The 21,975-nt window shown below is 50.5% G+C and overlaps 2 protein-coding genes across 2 annotated transcripts; both read left to right on the top strand.

The window, feature by feature from the left end:
• The first annotated feature begins 10,026 nt into the window (after positions 1-10,026).
• Positions 10,027-12,674, top strand: LOC128273488 (sodium-coupled monocarboxylate transporter 2-like). Its single transcript, XM_053011458.1, has 5 exons — positions 10,027-10,229; positions 10,848-11,348; positions 11,417-11,776; positions 11,842-12,504; positions 12,581-12,674. The coding sequence occupies exons 1-5, from the start codon at positions 10,027-10,029 to the stop codon at positions 12,672-12,674; spliced, it is 1,821 nt and encodes a 606-aa protein (XP_052867418.1).
• A 3,783-nt stretch (positions 12,675-16,457) lies between these two features.
• Positions 16,458-19,222, top strand: LOC128273369 (protein pygopus). The gene is made up of 2 exons (XM_053011312.1): positions 16,458-19,012; positions 19,102-19,222. Exons 1-2 carry the CDS (start codon positions 16,458-16,460, stop codon positions 19,220-19,222), a joined length of 2,676 nt encoding a protein of 891 aa, XP_052867272.1.
• Positions 19,223-21,975: the final 2,753 nt, after the last annotated feature.

Below are 21,975 nucleotides of genomic sequence, written 5' to 3'. Positions count from 1 at the left end.
CCCCCGGCGGAACGGACACATATAGTGCGGGGCGGGGCCGGTATCGGCCAACAGTTTCTTCTCGACAACACAGCAGAAGATGTGCTAATGGCGCCGGGAGCAGCGCGATGGAACCACGCCGCGTGCTTCGGTTGCTTATTTGTGGACTGTGTCGCCCGCCCGTCAGCTGGAAAATAAATTTAGACATAACCCCACCCTGCGGGGGGCCAAAACCGAGCGCGGGACATGCTGCCTGGTACGGACAGCAGTAGCCCCGCGGTCGGACGCAGCCGGATGATTTGTGAAGCCGACCACTCGGAGAGGTCTTCCACATTGTGGGGAGCGCGTGCTGTGTGGTTAACCCTTTAACTTGCCAGCTATGGGCCACGGTTGTGTACAATTAAATACTATAGATTGTCCAAAACTTGCGCCTCCGTTTTGGGGGTCGATCTTTTGACCGGACGAAACGGACCCAACGTTCTTTCGACCGACTGTCACCCGATATGATGGACGCAGAAAGCATGCTTCGTCGCTGCTAGGTTTGGTCCATGTGTTTGGTTTTCTCGCTGCAGTGGCCATCTAAAACGGGGCAAACGGGGTGCGAGAAGTCGAAAATAAACCATCTATTAAGGAAAATTAACGAACTCCACCCCGGGGCACGATGGGGCACCGGTCGACAACTTAATGTAACTTAAATAGACCTTTGTTAAAAAATAACAGAAAATTGAACAGATAAGTTGTGTTCGATTCGTTACGATCGAAGAATCTATCAACAACCATAAGAAAAATAAAATCCACATCAGTAAAACAATTGCGTAATATTAGTAATTAACAGTTGCGTCCTAGAAGCAAACAGATACACACCGACATGTGGTCCGATTTGGTATGCACACCAAAAAGGCGGTTGAGAAGAACCGTATTGGCCCCGCCAGGCAATGCAATATGTTTCGAATTTAAGTGGTTCACCCGGTTCCTCTCGAACGTGTGAACGACACATTTCATACGTTGGCCACCGGATGAGCCGGGTGTAGTTTAGGGCCCCGTCCAGGTCCGGATGGGTACAACTTCCTTTGTTCCGACGGAAGAGCACTTTCTTAATCGAGACCACCACCACTTGGCGCCCCCGTGCCAAGTCGTTAGAACGGCCGGCCGGTCCAGGGCCGGTTGTTGCCGCTGGGCGTGCATTTATCGCCTTACCCGCGCTCGGGCGAAATGACCCAATTTGCTCGCGTCCACGGACTCCAGCTATCGGCGTGGCGAAGTGGCCGAACGACCGACCAGGCGCTGGTTGGTTGAATCGTAAAACGATCTCCTTCGTATCGCGATCAGTTCCTTTCGATCTTAACCCGTGCTGCTGCTAGTGAAGAGGGGCACAGTGAAGGCCATTAATGTCTTGCCATTAAGTGTCGAAAATATCTTTAACTACCCACGATCATATCTTCATTGAAAGTGCGTCTTACAGGGTGTGCTGTGCTCAAGGAGCGCCATCAACGAAGTTTGGTTGAACAAAACAAACTATTTCGGGTGAATTTTTGTATTGTAACCAAAAGACGTATTATTTTCTTCCGACTGCCTATATTGAGGCCATTCTCGCGCTATTCTCGCGCTATTCTCGCGCCATTTTTTGGTACAGTATATAAGAAAAAAATCGCCTCCCCGAGAATCGAAATCCCGAGCAAAATATGAGCTCCAAGATTACACATCACAACTCATCATCACGAGCTCTCTTGGTGACCAATGAGCGAATAAAATTGAACGGTGGTTGGCCCTATTTGCTGCAATGTTTGCATTTCTTCTTATGTCCGAATGCTATTTTCGAACACGCCCGGATGACGCCGACATGCTGCATATTTCACGCAATATTCACTAGTTTCAGCGCCGTGCGAACGATGAGAAAGTTTCCGCTTCATTACAACTGAACGTTTTGAGCGTGTTTTATTTTTTCCCGAAAATCCATGATCTCATCATCATACCACACGCTCACTTATCGCCGTTAATTTATTTATTTTTTGGCTCCCGGAATGTGACCAACCGAAAACATGTCACGCATTCGTTCACTCCAACATCGACCCATTTCTTAACGGCTGGCCAGTGTTTTTTGGCGACGTTCTAATCGACCATTCGGTGGCTTTTACTGCAACGATGAGAGATGATGCCATACTGTCGCCGCTGCCTTCGATTAGAAGCATTCTGGTTACGAAAAAAATGGCAACGGTTGCTACGAGCCATCACCATGTACCACCACGACGTACTACGCCCAGTTTTTCCACCCGAAAAAAGAAACGGAAACCATGACACGGTTGACTTCTGCAACGAGATTATGCAAGACGATGATGGCGTTGATCGATGGCTTTCGTAGGCCGACGGTGAAGGTGGCAAAAAGTAGCTACAACCATCGGTAGGTTGGGTGTTGCATATTAAGGGCGCAGCCCATGCGAGAGCGAGGCTAAAATGCATTCGAAAAATTGTGGAGCAACATTCAAGCGGGACCGCATTGATGCGGCTCGCAGCCACAACAGGTCACAACCTGCGAAGCACGAGGGCACATTTTACACCTGCGGGGCCCGTGGCTAAAACCTTTTAGCTCCCCCCGGGGTTCTGGTTGACGCGGCCAGTGGTGCACCAGTTTCGTAACACCGTGTGTGACCGCTTTTAGACGTTCGGTGCGACCCGTGGTTCCTCCTTCTTTTAGAGGCTAAGGTCGCCCTGCTGATTCACACTCACGCGCCACCCGGACGGAAACAGGTTCAATTAGTGGCACTTTGCGCTGCGGGCCCTTTTGGAGGACCAAACGAAAAGGCCACGAAGCATTCGATACGAAACACTAAACACCACACCGCGCCTGCTGAGATATTGTTTCGTCGAACCTGTGCCCGTTATCGAGCGACGAAAGTAAGGTGCGAATGGGCGCCCAAAAGTCGAAAATCTATCATCAATGTCAAGTTTATTAACGTTGCAGTAATTCTCGAACAAGTTCCTGAATCCGGGACGAACAGGAGGAGCCCAAAATTTGCATGTTTGGTAATTTAGAAAAAACGGATACACACACGCCCACAAACGATGTCCTTCGAATGCGGTCGGTGTCGTAAGCGCCTACGATCCGGGGATTGCTTCGGGAGCACACACCCTGTCGACGGTGCGCCTCCGTGCGGCCAACGAAGCGGATGACATCAGACGTGCCTGCAGTGCAGAGCGCGAGAGATGAAGAGCAGCCGAAAGGCGACCTACAACCTGCCTGGTTCTAGGAAGTAAGGTAAAAAAAATCGATCCCATCCTAGGTCTGCAAATTGCAACCGCGCGACGGATGATGGATCTTTCGCTGTCCAAAATCAAAGGGCACGTGCCCTAGCATCGTCATCCGGCCTCGGCGATAGGCATCCGCGAACTCCCGTATAAGTCCGCGTGTGGGTCTCGCCAGTATCGGCCGACGCCCCCGGCCGCAGACCTTGAGCACGCCAAATTGACACTCCATTGTGGCAACGTTATTACTTTTTTTTCTTCTTTTAAGTACCATCAAATCTTCCAAACACCACCAACGCACGTTTTGCACACTCACTTTCGATGCGGGCAGACACGCTGGAATTTGTCTTCCTTCCCGACCCAACCACCGGACCGGATGGAGCACAACACACGAGCGCGACACGACACACGAGCTTTTAATGACCGGACCGAGCCACCCACGGGGTGGGTGTAGCATAAAAAGGTTTTTGCTGAAGATGAAAATAATCGATCGAACTGCGAAACCCGTCAGTTCTCGGGTTCTCGGGAAGGGATGATGAACTTCAACCTTTCTCCGACGGTGGCCGATGACTGCAAACACGTCGGCGGTGGTGACGTCCAAACTTTTGGCCAGGGTTCTGCTGTCAGGACCACACAAACACAGAGAATCCAGTGTTTCGCTTCCTTCTTTTTCACACGCCAGGATATGCGCCAGGAGAACAAACAAAGCATTAGACAGCGGATAGGCGGCGCGACGGCACGATTTAATCCACGGCGCGAAGAGCTCCTTCGCTGTTTGTGTATGTGTGTGAGAGAGCGAAATGAAACCGGAAGGATATGAGAGAAAGCTTGCGATAGCCTCTCCGCAGAACGAGCGAATTCCGCTCTCTTCGGAAGCGTGTCGTACGAGACAGACACCGTGACAACGGCGAAAGGACGGCAAGGCAGGGGTACGATTCAAAGGCACGACCAGACCGGGCGCCTGCTCCCGAATCGGTTGGCGCGCGGACCGCGTTAACGTTATATGTGCAAATCACTTCATTACTTCGCGACGCTGCCATTGTCCCCCGATGGGTGGTCCGATTCCCAAACCTTGGTTCTAAAAGATTGCTTTGCTTTTGGCAACGTGCCCCATCGTCTGCCGAAAGCGGAGGGGGAGGGGAAAAGATGAACCATCACTCCCGCAGCGGATATGCAAACTTCCGGTGTCAAATTTGTATGCAAACGAGATCCAGGCCGTTCGAATGCACCCGCATGGCTCGTTAGCGGCGGCGGTGACGTCGTTAACAACTCGCAAACACGTGTCAATTTGTCACCCGAAAAGCGGATCAATTTTATTCCAATTCATCAGCGGCGGATTGATAGGTGGATCAACTTCCGAAGATGTTCAAACGGTCGTATGGAAGTCACATCTAAATTTGCCACAAACTGCAAACGGTTGGAAGCACTGCAAGCCGGAGGCGTTTCCCTGACTTCTTGCGAAGATTAGCTCCGGAAGAACCATTGATCTCTCGATGAATGGCGATCGTTCGTGGAATGCATTAAAGCAGCTTCCGGTGCACCGGACTGTGTATGTCTGCCGCCAATGACAGACATGGCATTCCATTCAATTTAAAAGAGGTCTTGCCCACCAGCGATTCCCAAGCTGCGAATCGGGGCGGCTGTTGGCAAGGAATTGAAGGTACGTCTTTCACCCCAAAGACGTATGGGTCCATTTTGCGTAGTTTGATGACGTTGTAGAAAAGTACTACCATAAAATTGTAGATTGCAAACTTTTTACCACATTTATAGACGAATTGTTCGCAACACAAACAGGATGGCTACCGGGGAGTTCCGTTATCGAATGCATCTCCCCTCAGTGCGGTCTTATCTTTTCCGGCATTTTTCGTTTTCGCTTCTTATCGACCCTCTGTGACTCCCATGGCGTAGCAGCATGAACAAGCAGAGGGTTCCGGAAGCACATCAAAAATGCACGCGAGGCGCAGCGAGTAGAGCAAAAAAAACCGACCGGCCCGTCATAAACGACGCGCAACCCCTTTTAAGGTGGACGAGATGAGCGCATTGTGCTGTGGGCAAGGGGCCAAAAGGACGGCCCGGGAAGCGCTCGGAGCAGCCGCTTCCGCTGCCATTTTATCGTCCCCTTTCGGTTAAGGTGTTACACAAATTTGCATTCATATCAACTTACCCAAAGTTGGCGGCTTCGTGGTAGCGATCGCTATTGTTTTATTATGCAGCGTCCCGATCTGGCCGCACTGCCGTTGTCCGACCCGACTGGTCTCCTTTCTTATGAGCGTATGTTGCCCAACACAGCTGTAGAGAAGCGCCTGCAATGGGAACTGGCGATGGCACTGGTTTTTGCGCTACATTACAATCGCAAACCTGGTCAGGCTGAATGCACTTTTGGTGCAACAATGCAGCGCTCACGGTAAACTTCACACACTGCACGCACCGGGTTCGTCGGGGTTTAGGCTTCGGGTTTCCCTTACCGCGCACCGCAATTCACATGTTTTTTTCACTGCACACACGCACGAACCTGTAAATGGATTGCGAAAGAAGAGCATTACAGAAGACGCAGAACAAATATTAACCCACGCTGGTTCCAATTGCACAAAATAGGTTCCCGATTTGTGTAACGATTGGAACGCGAGTCACAAAGCACAGGAGAACGACAATTAGGAACTTGTTCTCGGTAGGGCGCCGCTGCTGCTGCTGGGAGCAATTTTGTTAACAATCGAACGCACTGCTGCCAGCAGGGACTCGCAATCCACCCAGCAAGCCCTGCAACCATTTCTGGCACACGCAACACAAACTTCTGAAAGGGATAACAGTTGACGTTTTCGTGTTAAATTTTCTTTCAATCGAACCTTGCACAGTGACCGCCCGGAACCGAAAACACCAAACGCTGGAAGAAAACAAAACCTTCTTCAGCACTGACGCACTGGCCCCGCGTACGCACACTCGCGCACTCGCTTCCAGCGGAGGCACGCACGCGCACGCACTCACACGCAACCCCAGAGCACGCGCTCTCCTTCGGCATCTCTTTCGCTCTGCTGGGCTTTTTGTTTGGGCTGCTCCATGCTCCGGCGTACGGAGCCACAGAGATGCACCACGCGCACTCTCTCCCTCTCTCCAAAGACGACACGCAAAAATCGATCAGGATCGGCCTTTTCGCTCGACTGTGGAAAACTCCGTCCGGCACAGCTACTTACTGTTGTTCTTCTCAAGCTTACGACGATACCGGTGTATGCGTTCTAGTGAGTTTCTGTTCCAAATATGATTATTCTATTTGCTAGGTACGGTACAAGTGCACTGCCTTCCATTCACGCAACCCGTTCCGCAGAGTTAATTCCCTACCGACGTTTTTTTTTTTTTTCATGTATTATAGAGACTTTGAGCTATATAGCCTGATATTCGTCTCTTTTAAACTAACTATATTATCTGTAATAAAAGTATGTTCTATCTTAACTATTGTTAATTTAGGTTTGAATTTGTTTTCTGGTTGTTTCCCAAGCGATGGTTGAACCTAACTTTGAACCTTCGAACCTGACTTGAATTTTCGAACACGAAACGGAGAGCAAGGAGCGCAAAGTTTGACAGCACATTCTCTCCTTTTGAGCTGTCACTGTGAATCTAGTACTCCTATGCGGCGTATTTTGAAATCGGAAGACGATAAACAACTATCACCGTTGAATTTGCACTTACACGATTAAAACGAAAAAATAGTTCTTATGGCGAAAAAATTATACGAGTGGAGTTTATGCGGGTTTTTTGCGACACACATGAGATACCGTTACACAATTTCCTAACGTTTCATACAATTAATCAATTAATTAAATTAATTAAAGTCCATTTAGTTTGTCTGTGATATTAGTATATATCGGGCCAAGACAAGAATGTTTTGAAAAGATACGCAAGAATGGCCACCGCATTATTTCACATCTGGGGAACTCCGTTGATAATACAAGTACGTCAGACCCTGCTGACGACCAGGGAAGTACCTTACTTCTATAGCTTCTTATCACAAAGTTAAACACGATGAGCTACTACCCAATTATTCACAGGATTGACTCTGAGTAAGACATCTTGTGATTATTTTTTGTGTACTCATACAATTACTGTTCGCTGTGAATGGCAGAAATTGAATTGTCTTTGAGGAATACAAGAACATCAAAATAATCAAAATGTTATCATCTAAACCTTTCAAACAATGTCAAATGACAAATTTATAGTAACGATTTATACGTTGTGCAATCAGTAAACCGCAAAAGACATCAATCGACAATCTCATTCGAAGCGATAGGCAGATAGGATGACCCAGCTTCCTGGGTCATTATCGTTAGCGAGACTGGCTACCGAAAACGAAACGAATGATGACCTCGTGAAAAGAAAATTTACATTATTCGGTTTAGAGGGGTCGCAGCTTGATTGGTCATTTACTTACGACCTTACGGTAAGCCAAGCGCGAAGCGAGTGCCGATCTTTTCAATGAAACGCAATCAAACAAGTTTCAGCTTTAGGTTTCAACGTTAATGTACACAAACCGAACGGAAGTGGCATCAAAAACTGAGGCCAATTGATAGCACCAAACGGTAGCAAATTGATCATGAGCTTCCCGAGTGTGCAATTCCAAAGTTCAGAGCAAAATGTTGCGCCAAATAGAACGGTCAAAGCGTTTACCAATGATTAATTAAAGGACGTAATTCACTCACATTCTACCCGCGGGTGTCGGTTAATCTGTTGATCCCTGATTGACATGCGTGAAGATACCCACGCCCAAACAAAATGCTGTCGAAAAAGCGTTGAGCGAGAGGCGTTTGATGAATGTATCAGTACGGAGTGTGTTTACGCAAATGGAACTTTGCGGTGTACATTTTGTAAATACTTGCTTGAGAAACTTCAACCAAACCCGGAAAGTTGAGCCTGGTGTGGCAATGATCCTGGGGCTCTAGCCGAGCGGACCCCGAAGCCATACCAATAGGCCGAAATGAGGCTTTCGTGGTGTAGGGCCTCGGCTCTTTGCCGGTGCTTGTAAGGTGGTTGCACTTTTATTTTACGCCATCCTTTTTCTCGATGTTCAGTCTCGTTACGGGGTTGTTGCACGATTGCCCGACCGATGATATCCATTACAACGTGTTCGGGCTCGCCTAGAGTACCCGTGGTACTCGTTTGATGCATAAAAACGACAAACCAACGGCGAATAGTTCATACATTGTAAGAGGAAGCAAGTAGGTTATAAACCTAGTGACAGTTTTTAACAATGGAAAGTCGATAACAGACAACCAAACTTTATGGTTAATAAACACGTGTGTGATTTATTGAGGTTTTTTCCCAGTTCGCCACAGAACTGTCTCATTCTAAGCAACGCTAATTTCAAGTGATACGATGTAACTCATTACAAATTATCGCCATCTTAAGTGATGGTCTAGAAGCGAGTTAAAAGCCTGCCTCAAGCACCAATAAATTAGTCCGCATTGGACTGTTCCTTCCCAGAATGTCCTCAAGGGTGTAATTATCAGTTATAACGCACTCACCGATTCCCCTTCGGGGACTCATCTCGGGGACTATTTACATTTAATCGTTTTTTCGAAACCCCAAGCCTCTAGCCACAGCCGAACCAGCCGGAGTTAACCGGATCCCGGTGCACTGCATCCACCACTACTACAGGGGCAAAGCCTACGAAAACGAGGTACTACGAAAAACCGAGTGCCTCGTTAACGGCAATACGTGTTGTGTGATCGACCGGCACGGTTCTGATGTGCCCGGACGAACGGGGATCGAACGCGTGTTGCAAGGATCCTGTTCCGAACACTACTTGGCGGAAGTGTTTATAAAGCTTATTCGGTGGTGAAACGTATATTCGTAATTTTGTGACCCCCTTTCTTAGACATCGGCGCCAAGAATCAGTCGCCAGAATCCCACATGGCGCCCAGACCGACGGAGCAATTGAGCGAAGCGTCGTTGAAAGAAACACTAACTCGCCGCACACCATTTAAGAAGTGATCCTTCTCTAGGGACATTGTCCTCCTTCGGCACGGGATTTAATTGTCATCAATTAGTGTTGCTCGCGGACGAGAGTGATTAGTCAGACTACGCAAGCGTTCATCTCTCTAGTTGCAATCCGATCACTTTGCAGTTATAAAGCATTCCGGGGCGAGATTATCGGTCAGATCCAGATTGCCGTGCACTCTTATCGTTCGCTTCTTGTCGCAACGTGTCGAGAAAGGATCAGCCAGCATTCCTTTACCTCGTCCGAAACGTGTGTAGCCGATTGCTGGGTAGACAAGAAGTTTTGACCCACGTAAGGGCGCTCGGAATTTCGGAATCCGTATAGTTTTACTACCTCTTTAGCTAGTGAGGATGATCAAGTGCCGTCCGTTTGCTTCTTGTTAACGGTGGCAACCCAAGTGGTCACCTAAGTGTGATCGTAAACGACGGCCAGGCCACTAGAAAGTGCCATCCCGCGCTATCAGTAGACCCTTTCGGAGTGCGGAGCCACTTATGACACAGGTCCGGCGACTGCGCTGACGATTATTCCGGAGCTTCCTGCCGGGTGTTGAAAGGCAACCGAAAGAACACGAACGGAGCGAAACGAGCAACAACGAAAAAAAAGGAATAGTACCCAACACTTGAATCGTTATCGGTCTGACTAGCAGGAGCCGGACCTCTAGCTACAACAGTGCCTTAAGGATTGTGGCGTCCGGCCATTCAGTCGGAGCGAAGCCATCGAACGGACGACAGGACGACTCGGGAGCAGCTGAGGCAAAGTTACAGTGATAGTGGAAAAAACATTAACGCAACGCACAACGGGCGTGCCAGAACGACACCACGATGGTGAAATCGATTTCGGAGAACCCGCAGGGTCAGTTCTCGGTGGAGGACTACACGGTGTTTGCGATCATGCTTGGCGTCTCCACCGCCATCGGGGTGTACTTTGGGATTTTCCAGCGGAAGAAAAACCAAACCACCGAAGAGTACCTGCTGGGCGGACGAAAGATGAAGACGTTCCCGATTGCGATATCTCTGATCGCCAGGTAAGTCGCGTCCGGTAACCGGTCGAGTGTGTATTACGCTAGGATTATTGGGCTGGCTGAAATACCAAATGGCGGGGTCTTCAATGAGTCACTAAAAATAACGACCCCCAGCGTGTTAAGTGGATGTCTATTTTCGTGCCATTATCTGGAGCACTTTAAGTTAGTGAATTACGTTTTGAAGGAAAGACGTGTCTCAATTGTTTGGCATTGAGACGGTCTTGGAGCGATACATACCATCATGTTGTTTTATAATTTCCACGCACAATTGGAAATCGTGAAAACAAGAGACGCATTCTGCAAATGTGTTCAAAATATTAACCTTCCTTTCGACGAAGCCACGACCGCCCAATATTGATGGATGACGTTTGTTTGAGAAAGGTTGTTAACGATTCGCAAGCGACGAACAACCATTAGTCTTACAGGACAGTCTTTTCTTTCTGTTTTGTGTGATTTATTTGCTTTTTTTTGCTTTTTTTAAACATATTTCTTAAATTTCCATTCATTTTGCTTCCCAAAGCAAGGCCAATTTTTGCTATACCAAGTATGACCCAATTCCACTGCTCTACTGCCCTGCTCTATGCACTAATTGCTATCCTTTGCTCCTGCTCCTTCGCACAGTCAGCTGTCCGGGGTTTCCATAATGTCGGTTCCGGCGGAAATGTACTCGTACGGTGCGCAGTACTGGATTATTGCCCCGACAATGCTGATCATCACGCTGATCATCAACTACATCTTCGTGCCGGTGTTCTACAGCAACCAGATCACCAACTGCTACCAGTACCTGGAGGATCGCTTCAGTCCGGCGGTGAAACAGTTCGTCACGTTTACGTACGTCCTCAACATCTATCTGGTGTTGCCAATTTTCATCTTCATACCGGCGCTAGCATTCTCGCAAGTCAGCAGCATCAATATTCATCTGATCAACGGGATCGTGTGTGGTGTGTGCATTTTTTACACGATGCTCGGTGGCATTAAGGCTGTCGTGTGGACCGACGTGGTCCAGGGAATGATCATGTTTTTGTCCTGCTTTCTCGTCGTAATCATCGGGGTGTTGAAGATTGGGGGTCTGTCCACGGTATTCGACCGTGCGGATGCTGGTGATCGTATGGAAATTTTCGAGTAAGTCAACCTTGAAACTGGAAGCAAGATCTACGACTACTAATCCCGATACGACGATCCTTTTGCAGTATGACGCTCGACACGACCACAAGGCAGACATTTTGGACCTCCAGCATTGGAAATATTTTCCTGTGGACAGGCTACCTGGGCCTCAGCCAGAGCTGTGTGCAGCGAATAGTGGCCGTACCGAGCATGCAACACGCCCGGTCGGCTCTGTGGATCTTCTGCATCGGTTTCATCATCATAACGTCGCTGAACTGCTTCACTGGAATCGTAATGTTTGCCAAGTACTTTGACTGCGATCCGATCAAAGTCGGATTGGTGCAGAAGGCCGACAAGTTGCTGCCGTTCTTCGTGCAGGATGTCGTCGGCAATCTGAAAGGCATGCCGGGCGTGTTTATCTCCTGTGTGTTTAGCGCTGGTTTGAGGTAGGTTCTCTGGGGTCAGCACAATCATACATTGCAACAACTAAAACGTATCTTCCGAACCGCAGCACGATGTCGGCCAACCTAAACTCCCTGGCGGGTCTGATCTACGAGGATTACATTCGGCCCTTCAAGCTGTTCAAGCATACGGACGCATCGGCTAACATGACCATGAAATTACTCATTCTCGTGAGCGGTGTGTACTGCATTGCGATGGGTTTGATCGTGGAGCAGTTTGGCCATTTGTTGCAGATGGTCGTAACGATCGCCAGTGTCACACAGGGCGCGGTAATGGGCATATTCTGCCTCGGTATGCTGTGGCCGTGGGCGAACAAGCACGGTGCCCTCTGGGGATCGGCATCGAGCGTCATTGTCGTATCGTGGATTATCTCCGGTGCCCAGTTGGCTATCAGCAGCAAGCAACTCGCCTACCCCCCGAAGCCGACCAGTGTTGAGAATTGCTACGAGTACGGATACAATGTTACGGCAGACGATTTCCCGCCGCACTCGTCGCCCCAGGACAGTGGCGAGTTTTCGATCTACAACATCTCGTTTGTTTGGTACTCGACGGTGGGCACGTTAATCGTATTCCTGGTGGGCATCCCGGTGAGCTACCTAACCGGATCGCAGGATATGCGCAACTTCAAGCCAAAACTCATTGCGCCACTCGCACAGTGGATGCTTCCGGCAGAAGTTCGGCAGAGTGACTTTTCTCTCAAGGAAGAAAACTGGTAAGTTTTGCATTTCATCCAATACAGTTTCTTTGAGAACCACAAACAGAACACTGTACGTTATTTTCCGTTGCAGCAAATCCAACACGGCGACCGTCAACACGTGGACATTCACTACTGCTAACGAAAGCCAGAAATACAAGGAACGAGTGATCGAGCAATCACTTTGAAAACGATACGTACCGATGCTGGCGCATTTAGCTTAACAGATAAGGAAGCTGTGCGGTGCAATTCGAATCAGGCGGCGGACAAGGAGCGCCAAGCTTCGATGTGTCGGACACGCCATCGCCAAGTATTAATGTAGTAAACTAATAATTTTTAGAACGGTCTTGAATGAGTTACCGTCTCATTACGATGCCGCTTGTTTGTAGCGAAATAAAAATGTAGTACAACGAATGTACCATACGACTGATCTTTTTTCGTAAACAAGAAACAATTAAGGAAGGCAGTGCCTCGGCATGAGGGTAATTATTTTAAATTCGTTGGACTTTTTTGCAATCCACAACACTCGTTTCAAATCGGTTCGGCGGCCCGCGGACGATTTTCGCCCCGATTCCGGCCTGAGTCACAATAAAAACGCTATACCATCCGAAGCGAAGCGAACCAAATCGGGCGAAGGCGAAACCTGCCTTAACCCATCTGACGTTCCGTCGCCGCAGGCGCCATCGTTCGAGCGAAAGGAGAAGAGAAGCGAGCGAACGCACGTAAAATAAGTTCCGAAGTTTACGATACACAAACCGTCGGGTGATGTCCGGTTGTGGCGTGGGCATTCCAGGTGCAAAGTGTTGCAGTATTAGGCACGATTGCGGGCATTATCGTCGCGTCGAGGCGGCGATGAGGCACTCGGGCTAGGGGTTCGGCGCAAAGAAGTGTTTCCCTCAAAGTGTGTGCACCGCCACCGAGTCGGACCGCAGTCCGTAATGGTCGCACGGTCCTAGGCGAGAAACGGGAACGAGTCCTACAGCGAGTATTTGTGTGTGTGTTCGTGTGTGCGTTTGTGTGTGCGGCAAGTGTGGTAAGAAGGATAAAAAGAGATTGTGGTACGGGCACGGTAGAGGAAACGGACGGACAGGAACGCAAAGGACGTTGCCTTTGGTACGCAAACGGGCGAGCAGGAACGATAAGAGCAGTAAGCAAGAAAAAAAGGACCGAAAAAAGAAAACGTCGTGCAAAGAGTCACGGACGGGTCTCCGCGTTTTGAAGCGTTGCCCATTGCCGGTATCGCGGCAGCCCCCCGCCCGTGTGCGTGATTCATAGTGCTGGGCGCCCGAGACGATACGGAGACAGCACCCGGTGGCGCGGCCCGGATTGGCGTGAATTAAGGTGATTTCCGTGCGTGATTCTCTCGCACGGTTTCGCGTAGTGTCTCTGGCTGCGCTGGCTAGTTGGCGTGTGTGTATCCGCATGCCTTCCGATGGTGCGACGGTGTGCGTGGATACGCGCCTCGGGCCCGCGTCTGTAGTGGTGTGAGCACGGCGGCGATTTGGAAGCGCGAAGAAGAAAACACACGGCCGTCAACGCGACACACACAGGAACGTGGACCGTGGAAGAATAATAATAACCAAAAAACAAAAAAAACAGCCACACCGTTGTGCGGTGAAGATTATTCGATAAATTTTGGATCGAAAACCACAGAAAAAACAAACGTTAGCCGCACGGGTAAAGATTTGCAGCTGTAGAGTCGGTCATTTGGAACACGGCGAAACGCAAACACAACAGTAATGCGATGCGGATGAACGCAAACGCGTACCGTAAACATTATCCTCAAGCAGCAGCAGCAACATAGCCGTCACTCCCGCAGTGCATAATTGTTTTGACGGAAACAAATCCTACGACAAATCGCATCCAGGCCGAGAGCGCGGCATCGCACAGCATCTTGGTCGCCTCGTAATCGTCGCGGCTGCCCGATTTAATAATAGAGCGACTTTTCTTCCGAAATCACAGCGCAAGGAGGCGCGCGCGTGAGGCGGGACGAGAGTGCATGCACCGCGGTCTGCCAACGGTTGGTGCGTACGTGCGTGTGCGACACGGCGACAGCATCCACCAGCAGCGTGTGTATCGATGTGCGTAGGATTTGTCCGGCGGACGCGGTCAGGCTGAGATCGAATCCCGGAAACGAAATCACCTTCCATCACGAAGGATGCCGTTGCCGTAAGTGTGACACCGAGAGACCAGGAAACGAAAACGCTCAAGGGCCTCCCCGTGCGGACACACCGTCCGTCATGCAGCGCGCGAGAGAGGCGATGAAAGTGAAACAGAAAGCCAAATAGTTCAATTTCGTGTACGTTTTCGATTATTAAAAAACGCCAAAACGTAAAAGGAAACACACGGACTGTCGTACGAGGCGACTGGTGGTGGCGGTGGCGACGGGCCGAACCTGTAGTTATCCCTTTCTCGCTCGTGCTCGCGAAGCAGAGCAAGTTGGCTGAGAAGCTACGGTAGCGAGACAGAGCTTGTCGTGTTGTCTATCTACGCCTTTCCGATTTTGTATGTGTTTTTTTCTTTTCATTTTTTACCTCGAAGGTACACAGCAAGCTGGGTGAAATGTTAGGTTAGCTTTTGACATTTCCCCAAAAGAATGTTTTTCTGCGTTCATCAAGTTGTGGGTACGCCGTTTGTAACAAATTAGAAACGAGTGTTGATACGAACGAGATTTCGTGCATCTTTACGAGATGCGTCCAACAATTGTCATCGTTGCCTCGCGAATATTTTGCTCGCAGTTTGTCACACACGCCTTTGACAGATCCCATCCTGTAAAGAGCAGCACGCGACAGCGCGATGGTTGCTTTTCGTTGTTTACAGTGTTCGAGCACTACACTGACGACCGGGAGGACGATTTATGCAAAACAATCCAATGTAACGCTCACTGCAAGCGGGTGCGGGTATGTTGAAGTGCATCTGCGTTGGCTACGAAACACAGCGACATCCTCCGGATGTTTTGGCGATGTGTTTTGCAATGATGATGTTGCTGAAAAGTGTGTCGCTCAAACGGGCGCGTTTCAGCTAGCTGGTTCGGTGAATGATAACGTCCTCCGTCGGCGTTGATAATGGTTCATCCACATTGCTTTTGATGATAATTTGCAGAGCAAAAATCAAATGGACCGATTTTTTGGAAGAAAACGGAGGCCTTTTAAGCTGTTTGTCGTTGAATACCTAAACTTTTCAGCTTTATTACGGACAATAATTAACATCAATCTTTTCTTCCATTTCAGATACTCTCCCAAGGGGTCGGTTGGTTGATGAACTTTAAAACGCTTCGCCTTGTGGTCTGTGCTAACACACACAGGAAGAGAACAGAGCAACCAAAGGATCAGTGATGTCGCGGAAGTTTGCTGCAGATCGGACTTGTTATTGAAATCGAGTTAAAACGGTAATCGTAGCAATCGCCCGCAAGAGTGCGGCGATTTTGGAAGTGCATGGATAAAAGCGATGAACGCGATCTTCATTCGAGAAGGAAGCAAAAACGCAGCATGAGCGCTTCTTTGGAACTTTATTTTAGGAGCCGCTACAGCATTATTGCAACAGCACCAGGTGCTGCTTTGCCTGCGTACGTTCGCCGAAATGGATTCCCTCACGCAAAGGATGCACTAATTTTCCCACCGAAAAGATGAATCGTGTCGTCGCGTGACTGCTAACGACGAAATCACTCACCGTACGGCACGGTTACTCGCAGAGTTGCCCCGCAAACATGTGTACAGCACAGTGTTGTGTTTATTGTGTAAACTGGATCGTGTATAGATCAAACTAGCAACTAAGTTTCTTCGTGTGTCTGTGTGTGTGATTGTACGTGTGATAGAAACGTGAACAAACGAAAAGAGTAACGGCTAACTCGCTACCCACGCACGGGCTGCAAACGAGAAGTATCCTTTTGGGATCGGTTCAAACGGTTGTAAGTGTTTCCGGCGCGCTTTGCAGTGCGGTAGTAGCCATCGTCGTGTTTGTGGCGGTGTAGTATGACACACAACCTTGGCATGGCGTCGTATCGGTTGCCTGGACCCGGACTGTGTCCGCCAGATTTCAAGTCGCCCTCCGAGTCGCCTCAGTTACCGATCGCCGCACCGAGCAATCCGAAGAAGCGGAGAAAAACGTCAAACGCCGCGAACGCGAATGCCGTCACGACGCAGCCCACGCCGACGCCCTCGCCGCAAGATCTCCTGCCACCGCCGCCCACCGGCTACGGCGATACGATCGTAGCCTCGAATCCGTTCGACGACACCCCGCCACCGTCGGCTGCCGGGCCGCACCTGGGACACATGGGACACCCGCACGGTGGCCACGGTGGTCCCGGGGGCCCCGGCCCAATGATGGGCCATATGGGTGGCGGTGGAATGGTTGGACATGGCGGCGGACCGATGGGCCCCATGAATCACATGGGCCCGATGCACGCCCACCATATGGGTGGCCCACCGATGGGTGGTGGACATCCGCACGGAGGACCCCCGCACGGTCACGCACCACACGGTGGTCCAATGGGTGGCGGAGGTGGCGGTGGTGGTCACGGAGGAGGCGGCATGCCACCGCACGGTATGCCGCCGCACGGGATGGGCCACGGTCCGGGCCATGGTCCCGGCCATGGCGGATCTCCACATCCCGGAATGGGGCCCGGAGGTCCACACGGAGGGCCCCCGGGTGGTGGAATGGTAGGTCCCGGCGGACCGCAAGGGCCACCGATGCGTGGCATGAGTCCGATGGGGCTAGGCAACCACCCCGGAATGGGGCACCCCGGGATGCACATGAACGCGGGTGGCGGTATGGGCCAAATGGTCGGCGCAGGAATGGGACCGCACGCGATGGCACGGGGAGGAGGCGGCATGAGCCCGATGGGCACGATGCCCGGCGCCCAGATGGGAGGCCTGAGTCCGATGGGAGCGGCGGCCGTTGCCATGAACCAGAGCATGTCGCCGATGGGGCCGATGGGTGGCCTTTCGCCCATGAGCCAGCAGCAGCAGCAGCAGATGGGCGCCAAATCCGTCGGCAGTCCGATGAGTGGAGGAAACATCGGGAGCCCGATGAACTCGGTGCCGGGCATGGGCTCGCCGCACGGCCCGGGCGGTGGCCAGGGAGGCGGTATGCTCGGGAGCCCGATGAACACGAGTGGTGGCCACATGAGCAACGGACCGATGGGACCCCCGATGAACAGTCCGCTCGGGAACGGGCCACCGAACCATGTGCCACTCGGACCCAACTCCGCCGGCCACCAACAGAGTCAACAGCAGCAGCAGCCCCCCGGGGGCGGCGTGTCGGCGGCCAACGTGACCGTCGGTGGCCAGACGTCACCGAACGTGGTGGTGAGCGGGGCGGGCGGTGTCGGTGGCGTAGGCATGAACAGTAGCAGTAGCAGAATGAACCTACCGAATGGTGCAATGACAAATCAGCAATCAGGGAATCTAAATCAATTACCTCATCAACTCGGACCGATGGGCGGTGCGAATCAGCAGCAAGGCGGTGGAGGAGGACCGGGCGGACCGCAGCAGAATAGCAGTAACCAGGGGCAGGGACCGAACATCAACAATCAAGGGCCGCAACAGCAGCAAAGTGGTGGCCAGTCGTCGTCGCAACCGTTGCAACCTCATCCACCGTCGCATGGCGGAGTCGGCGGCGGCGGCGGCGGTGGTGGTGCCGCGGGTCAACACCAACTACCCCTCCCGCAACAGTCACCGCATGCCCAGCATCACAGTCAGGGTGGGCCCGGAGGGGGTGGTGCGCCAGGACAGCAGCAGCAGATGAATGCTATGGTCGGTGGGCCGATGGGTGGCGCCGGTGGTGGCATGGGCATGGGTGGCGTGAACTCGATGGGCGGCGGCGGCGGCGGCGGAATGAACCATCACCACTCTCCGCATCATCATCATCACCACCACCATCATCACCATCCCGGTGGACACCATCATCCGGGGAACCACCAGCAGAACCCGATGGGGATGGGAGGCGGCGGTGGACCACCGAACAATATGCACCACCACATGGGCGGAGTAGGTGGCGGCGGCGGCATGCCACCGCACGGAGGCATGGGCCCGGGGCCGGGCCATCGACCACCGTCGATGCACCCCGGCGGAGGAGGCGGAGGAATGCTGGGACCAGGTGGAATGATGGGCGGCCCTCCGATGGGCGGTGGTCCGATGGGCGGAGGCGGTGGACATATGGGCGGCGGCATGGGTGGAATGGGCGGAAGTCCGATGGGGTCACCCCACATGATGGGTCCGGGACCGATGGGCGGAGGCGGTGGTGGCGGGATGCCACCGATGGGCGGTCCGATGGGAGGCGGGCCGGGCCTGGGACCACCGGGGAATGGGCCGAACGGCCCCAACCATCACCACCACATGGGCATGTTCGGACCGAAACCGATGCCCGTGACATCCGGCAAGCTTTATCCGCCCGACCAGTCGAAAGTGTTTAACCCGCAAAACCCAAACGCCCCGCCCATCTACCCCTGCGGAGGATGCCACAAAGAAGTGCATGACAACGATCAAGGCATCCTGTGTGAATCGGGTTGCAACTTTTGGTTTCATCGGTAAGTTGAGCTATTTGAACGTGAGGTCCATCCGTTGTGGGACCCGTTTTGCTCATGCTGTCGTGTCTTTCTCTGTCGTGCGTTTGCAGGACGTGCAGTGGACTGACGGAGGCCGCCTTCAACCTGATACACGCCGAGGTGTACGCCGAGTGGTGCTGCGACAAGTGTTTAAACTCCAAAAACATACCGCTGGTCAAGTTCAAACCATAGTAGAGGCACCCGCAGCGAAGCGCATAAGCCAGCCACGTGCCTAGCGCCGATCCACTCGCGCCCGACGACTCGCCAAGAACTCGCTGCGCGCGGCACGTCTCCTTTCCTTCACACCCCTATCATGCGTGTCATGCCTCATGAAGTCAGTTTCTTGTTCAACGAACAAACGAATTCCGGGTTCTTTTTTGTTGTATTGTATATATTTTGTGCTCTCCGTTAGGAAAAACTGTTCAGGAAGCTGTGTGAAGTCAGTTTTTTTAAGGATTGTGATTTTTTTTCTTTCCAAGTGACGAAAGATTCGACTGTGGTGGGTGATTTTAGATTTGGGACAGTTTCCCCTCTAGTCTATCGCGTAATGAACCGTCGTGCCGTGTCTTTGACCGTGCGAAAAGGACTTATTATGGTTTTTGTGTTAATATTAGCCAATTGTTTTCTGGCTGACCATTGGTTACATGGTCAGGCATCGGTCACATTGACGCCCTTAGAGTGAGAATGACAAGTGTACCGACGAAAGCCCCCCTCAGCGAAGGGAGTGCGCGGTACTATACCTGACGAACCCAGCATCATTTGCTCAGGAGTAGAAAAAACGGACGACGAACCTTTGTAATCGAGGGGTATGCCGAGTTATTTCACTTTTTTTTACCATTTTAACCCACTTTTCTATGTTTTGCATACCAACTCTCTGATGACTGGGAGAAGGAAAGAAAGAGAAATCCGGTGCAGTAGGGAACGAGCGAATCCACGGATGCGATGGGTTGATAGCAGCGTGTATTAAGTAATAAAAGAAATCAAAAATGGCCTTCTCAAATATAATGCATATATATAAATATATATATATATATATATAACTATATAATTTAATTTCGGTGCTTAAGAATAAAGCCAAGACGTTGTATAAAGATAACCCGGACAGAGACAGAGCACACAAGCGAAAGAGGATGAGGCCGGCAAGTCGTGTCGCCGTGTTGTTCGAAAAATGTCGTAAAGTAAAGAGAAAAAGCCGGCTTTCATTTGGCGTTCGGAGCACTATAGATACCTGTCCGGAGCAGGTAAACCAAGTCCCTTCTAACTACCACAACGCACGTGTGCGGCAACCGAAGAACAGAAGCAAGCAAAGCAAAACAAAAACGAAACGAATCGACACACAAATGCCAGCGGCGGGGAGAAGCACATTGGCGCACTGGAAACGATGGAAAATTTTAAAAACAGTTTTAAAAGAACTAGCAACTTAAGTGAACATATTTAAATTATTTAACGCGAGCGGCGTGTGAGTGCGAACGTATAGAAACGTGAGGTTAGCGGCGTGAACGGAGACAAACGTGTGAAATCGGATGGCCGAATGTGTGTGTGTGTGTGAAATAGCAAATAGGATAAGTGGCACAGAGAGAAAGAGGAAAGGACACATTTAATGTATAAAGAGTATTGAGGGACAGTGGAACATGTTGCCTGCTTCTTGGTTGTACGAAACAGCAATTGAAGCAGTAGTGGGTGCGCAAGGCGGCACTGAGGAATGCGCCGAAGGGAAGCGCATTCGTAAATCTCGAAGGCTATATAGATGAACGATGCTCAAATGATTGGAACAACTCAATCCACAGTTCCGTACACGAATGACCACCAAGAGGGGCAAGAAAAGTGTATAGATCATCACGGAGACAAAGCGAATAGGAGACCACCATGGCACACCTTCACGACATTCGGAAAAAAGTTGGCAATAGCTGTGTTCCTGTTTCTGTTCCACGCTCCAAGCATCTTGTTAGAATCTTGAAAATTATTTGGTTTCAATTGTCACAACCCCGACTTTCGTTACCCGGACGGTTGGGCATACCAGATCGACCATGTCTACGCAAAAGAACATCGCAGATTACAGTTGAGCAAACATTAAACCTCAAGAAAAGGAAACAGTAAACAGTTGACACTTTGCTGTTGGCGTGATTCGGCATCCAACCGGGGTTGGAGGTTGGGTGCCAATGTGTCCGTGATCGTGACTCCTGGACGCTGAAACTAGCAATAATTGAACACAAAAATAGACGAACCTCTTTCGGTTGCACTTTCCCATTGCCATTGGACTGCGATCTTCGAGGAGCGGTGATCGTTCGTACAGAGCATTAGTCGTTTCGTGTTGACTGAGATTTGCTCCCGTGCCCCCGTGGCTGGGGTGATCAGGTTGTGGTCATCACCTTCTTAACTCCTCACCATCCTGAGTGCTCCACGAGCACGTTGGGCACGTTGGATTGTTGCCGCCTTCCCCTTCCGGAGTACTGATGAATTACGTAGTGGGAAGTCACTGAAGTCACGGAGTGTAGCAGAAAAAGGAAACGGGACAAGGGATGAGACCAGCAGGAAGGTACAACGGCAAAACAAAAACCTGCTTATAATTGTAATATGTTTAGTTAATTCTTTTTTTTACTAAAATAATCAGCAAGAGCAGCTGGCAGGGCGACGAAAGGTGAAAACGTTGGCATAAAAAACAAAGCAAAAAGCATAGAAAAGCTCACTGCAGCAAACACGGGGAGCAGTGTGTGCAGCGATTGAAGAAAGAAGCGAAAGATTGTTCAATTTACCGTGTACATATAGATGCTAATGATTATTATTTGTTATTCTTTTATTAATGAATAAACATTAAATTTTTAATCAAATCGTACGCTACAGACAGTGGACAGTGTCCGCAAGCCCATTGAAACACAACGTTCATAACACACCATCCATCACTTTCGTGTATTCTCGATTTAATCTCCTATGGACAATGCGGCTTA

This window comes from Anopheles cruzii, chromosome 3 (assembly GCF_943734635.1).
Source record: "Anopheles cruzii chromosome 3, idAnoCruzAS_RS32_06, whole genome shotgun sequence".
NCBI lineage: Eukaryota > Metazoa > Arthropoda > Insecta > Diptera > Culicidae > Anopheles > Anopheles cruzii.
This window is presented reverse-complemented; position numbering and strand designations above follow the sequence as displayed.